Source organism: Lathyrus oleraceus, chromosome 1 (genome assembly GCF_024323335.1).
Source record: "Lathyrus oleraceus cultivar Zhongwan6 chromosome 1, CAAS_Psat_ZW6_1.0, whole genome shotgun sequence".
Taxonomy (NCBI): Eukaryota; Viridiplantae; Streptophyta; class Magnoliopsida; order Fabales; family Fabaceae; genus Lathyrus; species Lathyrus oleraceus.
The window spans coordinates 129,427,757-129,432,864 of NC_066579.1; the positions used below are offsets into that span (position 1 = coordinate 129,427,757).

Here is a 5,108-nt window from a genome sequence, read left to right on the forward strand (position 1 = left end):
TAATCATATTAATACAGAAATTAAACAGCTATCCGATTCATGGTTTCGTAAGTGGCTCTGATACCACTGAAGGAGAATTGCGACCCAAAGCGCAGCGGAAATTAAAATTTTCTCCTTTAGAGATCCTTACGAATGGTCATGATCAGTGATAGAATATTTACCTCTTGTGACGGTTGAAACCTTTGGTGCAGATTTCTTGTGACGATCAAAACCTTTGATGCAAATCCACGAAGCGATCACGAACGTTGAACGATGACAACGTCTCTACTCAGTCCACACGAACGGGTTCCTTCAATCTCAGTGCTAGCTGGTACGAATGAAGGCTTTGAGTGAGAGAGAGAGAGTGATAGAAAACGAAAATAATGCAACCGCAAATTTTTGCTTCTGCACAAGGGTTCTATTTATAGAACCACTTGTGTGGGCTTCAAGCTAAAAAGCCCACTTAAGTGTATTTTGGCCCATATCTTATAATATGCCCAAAATCACTTAAGCCCATGGTACCTTACCATATTTCATATTCTACTCAAGTACAACGTACCTTACGATGTTCTATAATTCACTTAAGGGCACCGTACCTTACGGTATTCCTTAGTTACTCTATCTCTCATCAATCCGTCCTTTGTGTGTGACCCTGTAGGTTTTCGTGACGTTGGCAATTATATTAAATCACGCATTTAACATAATAAACAGTGAGCGGTATCTAGCAACACATCACTGCTACCCAAGACACGAAAATGTCATGTGATCTGACAATTCCTTCTGTGATAATACTTATGTGTATAATTACCCTTTTGCCCTTATGTCTATATTGAACACAAGGCATAGACCGTGTCATCCTTGTCCAGTTCAATATTGGGCCCATAGACATTTATCCTGTTATGCAGGATGGGCAAATTCCATCTAGGTCACTCATGTCCCTCAGCATGCTTTGTGGAGTACCCATCAACTGTCTTTATGGTTATCCAGTTACGGACAACGTTGGATCAGCAATAAAGCACTCGACTCTACATCTAGGGTCCATAGTGGTTTCAGGTCGAAGAGTGGAACACACTATTATCACCATGAGAATAACTTATGACACCTTGCATAACTTTCTATATAGTATTCTCATAGCGGGTCAATCCGGTATAAATATTACTCCTAATATTCATACCTATGTTTAAGACTCGATAACTCTTTATCCATGATCCATGAGATATGATCATCAGTCTACAAACATAATAGTCTTAATGCTTTAATGTTATCCCACTTCACACTAAAGCTCGACTACGGATACTTTAGGAATAATGTCCTTATGTTTAATGTGTTCTCATGATTAAGTCACACCTAATACATTAAACGGACTATCTATTCCAGGGACTTTATTAATCAACCATAATAAAGAGAATGCCTTTTATTATTCGATACAAGTACCAAAATGTATTGGCCTCTAGGGCTTACACCAACAAGATTTTCTTGGCTTTGTAGTCCATAAGAAGGGCATAAGGATAAACTCAAACAAGAGGAAATCCATATAAAATACCGAGTCTATGACCAACAAGAAATAACTTCAGTCCTTGTTAGGAAAAATCAACTTTATAAGGAGATTTATTTCAAATCTAAGTGGCAAGACAAATTTATTCTTACCACTGTTATGATTAAAGAAAGAAGAATGTTTCAGATAGGGACCGAAACATCAACAAGTCTTCGATGAGATTAAGAGGTATATGTCGAAACCTCCAATGTTGGTACCTCCCATGAAGAAAAAAGCCATGAAGTTGTACATTTTTGCATCTGAATCAAAAATTGGGAGTAAGTTATCCCAAGAAGACGATGATGGCATCGGAAGAGACGTTTATTATTTAAGTCGAATCATGAATGATGTTGAGACTAGATATACTATGGTAGAAAAGTTGTGTTTATCTTTATATTTTTCTTATACCAAATTCAAGCATTACATAAAATCTTTAGATGTGTTTGTTTATCCACACTTTGACATAATTAAGCACATGTTGTTGAAACCAATTTTACATAGTAAATTTGGAAAATGGGCACTAGCCCTTACCGAATATTCTTTAACATATGCTTATTTAAAGGCCATGAAAGGCCAAATTGTTGTTGATTTCATAGTAGATCATGCAATAATGGGAATAGCACAAAACTACGTCGAGTTCCTGACATGGAAATTATATTTTGATGGTTCCACCCATTCTAAAGGAACTGGCATAGGTATTTTCATCATATCCCAGGAAGGAATCCCTATTAAGTATAAGTTCAAAATAAATGGTTATTATTCCAACAATGAGGCTGAATACGACGCCTTGGTTATAGGTCTTACCATATTATTAGACTTTGGGGAAACCAGAGTCGAGATCAAAGGTGACTCCAAATTGGTAATCAACCAGTTAATAAAGGATTACAAATGTATTAAAGACAACTTTTAATATACTTCGTCAAGGAAAATTAAATGCTTAAACAATTTGAAACGGTAGATATTTAACACGTGCCGCGAATACACAATCAAGAGGCCAACGATTTGGCCCAAGTAGCTTCAGGTTATAAAGTGGCTAAAAAAAAACTAAAGAAATTGATTGAAGTAAAAGAAAAATTGGTATCAACCACCATCATCTGACCAGATTTGTCAACGCCAAAACTGGTGGGGGCAGAGGAGTTACCAGAATTTTGTGAAAATTTTGAAACTTTTGCCATCGACAACATAGTAAGTGACTATTGGCAAAAAAAGATTGTTGAGTTCCTTAGAAACCCGACGGGAATGACATATCTAAAAACAAAATATACAGGGCGTTAAGGTACGCCATCATTGGAAACAAGTTGTTTAAAAAGACTCTATAAGAGGTGTTTCTCAAATGCATTAGCGAGACCGAAGCCTACTTGGCAATTCTTGACACTCACAACGAATCTTGTGGCGCTCACCAAGCAGGCCATAAAATAAAATGGCTATTATGTCGACATGGGGTATATTGGCCCACTATGTTGAAAGATTGCATCGAGTTCGCTCGAGGATGTCAAGAATTCCAAAAGAATGGAGGGATGGGTGTTAGACATAATAGGAGAGATCCAGCCGCCGTTCTCTAAAAGACATAGATATGAACTCGTGGACATTGATTAATTTAAAAAATGGGTTGAGGCGGTACCTTTAACTAAAGTTGGCTATGATATGGTGATTGAATTCATACAAAGTCACATCATGTGTAGATATGGGACTCCTGAAACCATAACAACTGAACAAGGTTCAGTTTTTGTCGGCAGAAAGGTAATGAAGTTTGCTGCAAAGACATGGATTAAATTCTTGACATTTACTCCCTACTATGCACAAGCTAATGGCCAAGTGGAGGCTGAGAAAAAAGTCATTGTCAACTTGATAAAAAAACACATAAGCAAGAAGTCAGGGAGTTTGCATACAACTCTGAATCAAGCACTTTGGGCTTGTAGAACTTCGCCTAAAGAGACCACCAATGATATGCCCTTTCGACTCATGTTTGGCTACAATGCAGTTCTTCCTACAGAGATATGCTTACACTCGATAAGAATCCAAAGGGAAAATGAAATCCCATCTGGCCATTTTTGGAGCATGATGATAGATGAGTTGGTCGACCTTGACGAAGAAAGACTATCCGCTTTAGATGCCTTGATGTGGCAAAATAAGAGAATAGTCGAAACTTATAATAGAAAGGTCATGCTAAAAGTCTTCTCTGCTACTTCCTCTCGACAAGAAGAATATAACTTTGGGAAAATGGTCACCCAATTGGGAGGGACCCTTTAGAGTCAATCAAGTGTTTTCCAACAACGCGTGCGAAATAGAAGATTTAAATTCTGATAATTGAACGCTATGAATAAATGGAAAACACCTAAAGCAATATAGGCCTATGCTTCAAGAAGTCAATATCACAAAGGAAAATGAGGATTAAAAATGGCAGAGGAAAAACTAGAAATAGTGTTCACCTAAGATTATTGAGATCGCCGTAAGAAAGAAAAATGGTAAAGAGAATAAGGGCTTAAATAAAAAGGTGACAAGGGTTTCTCCCAGGAATATGGATAGATGGCGTGTTTAGAAATAACAGGCAGCCTCCAGGCGAGGAAACAACGATGATTAAATCAAAATAAAACCTCAACTCCTTGTTTAATGGCTAGTGAATGACCTTAGAAACCGGGGCAATTATGTGATGATGTTGCACGTTTCAAGGATGTAAATTTTGGATGGAAAGTTAGTCATAATGACTGACAACAAGCATGATTGAAGTGACGTGGTGCAAAATATGAAGATTGATGAAGTAGTTACAAAAAATGCCACTTTTCCTCCCTTCAGATGTAGGTCGACAATGACATTTTGGGGGGGGGCATCTGTTACACTTGGAATTTTCAGCTACTAGAAAGTTAATGAAAATACGTTGTCATAAAGGATGAAGCATCTTCATAAAGATGTGAGAACATGAATAAAGTTTATTTAAAGAAGCATTAATGGCAAGTGGTCGACAGACCAACTACGAAGGATCGAACAAAGCCATCGATATAAATAGACATGGTTTGGAGGACTCTCAAGGAGAAATCCGCAAGACCTAGAGTGTTGGGAAATATGTCCAAAATCTTGAAAAGGACAGTCGACAAATCCAAAATCTCGACAGCACCATCCTTATGCATGCACTACGTAAGTAACCGATGCAAATATGTGTATGATCTCTAAGCCAAATTGAAAAGAAATTGAAAAAAAATTGAGATAGAAAAAAACAAACGATATGATATGTTCCCTCTAAGTTAAGTTGTTCTCACCCAACCACTTAGCCTAACGGAGCGGACTCTTTGAATTCGATGAACCGAGAAAAAAAAGAGAGAAGAAAGTTAAAAATGAGATTATTAAACACTAACATGTTAACTTACTATGTATGAGAAGGGATAACAGGCTTAATGTGATTGCACTTGAATGAAAAGATGTGTGTGTGTGTGTGTGTGTGTGTGTGTGTGTGTGTGTGTGTGTGTGTGTGTGTGTGTGAGAGAGAGAGAGAGAGAGAGAGAGAGAGAGAGAGAGAGAGAGACGTAGGTTGAGTCATAATGGCATGATTCAGATTGGTTTGCATAATGAGGGAGTTTTTGAAAAATTGTGTCGTTACGGT

At 37.6% G+C, this 5,108-nt stretch overlaps 1 protein-coding gene across 1 annotated transcript; it reads left to right on the forward strand.

Moving 5' to 3' along the window:
* Positions 1-3,187: 3,187 nt before the first annotated feature.
* On the forward strand, positions 3,188-3,763 carry LOC127095444 (uncharacterized). Its single transcript, XM_051034132.1, has one exon. It carries the CDS (start codon positions 3,188-3,190, stop codon positions 3,761-3,763), a length of 576 nt encoding a protein of 191 aa, XP_050890089.1.
* The last annotated feature ends 1,345 nt before the right edge of the window (positions 3,764-5,108 follow it).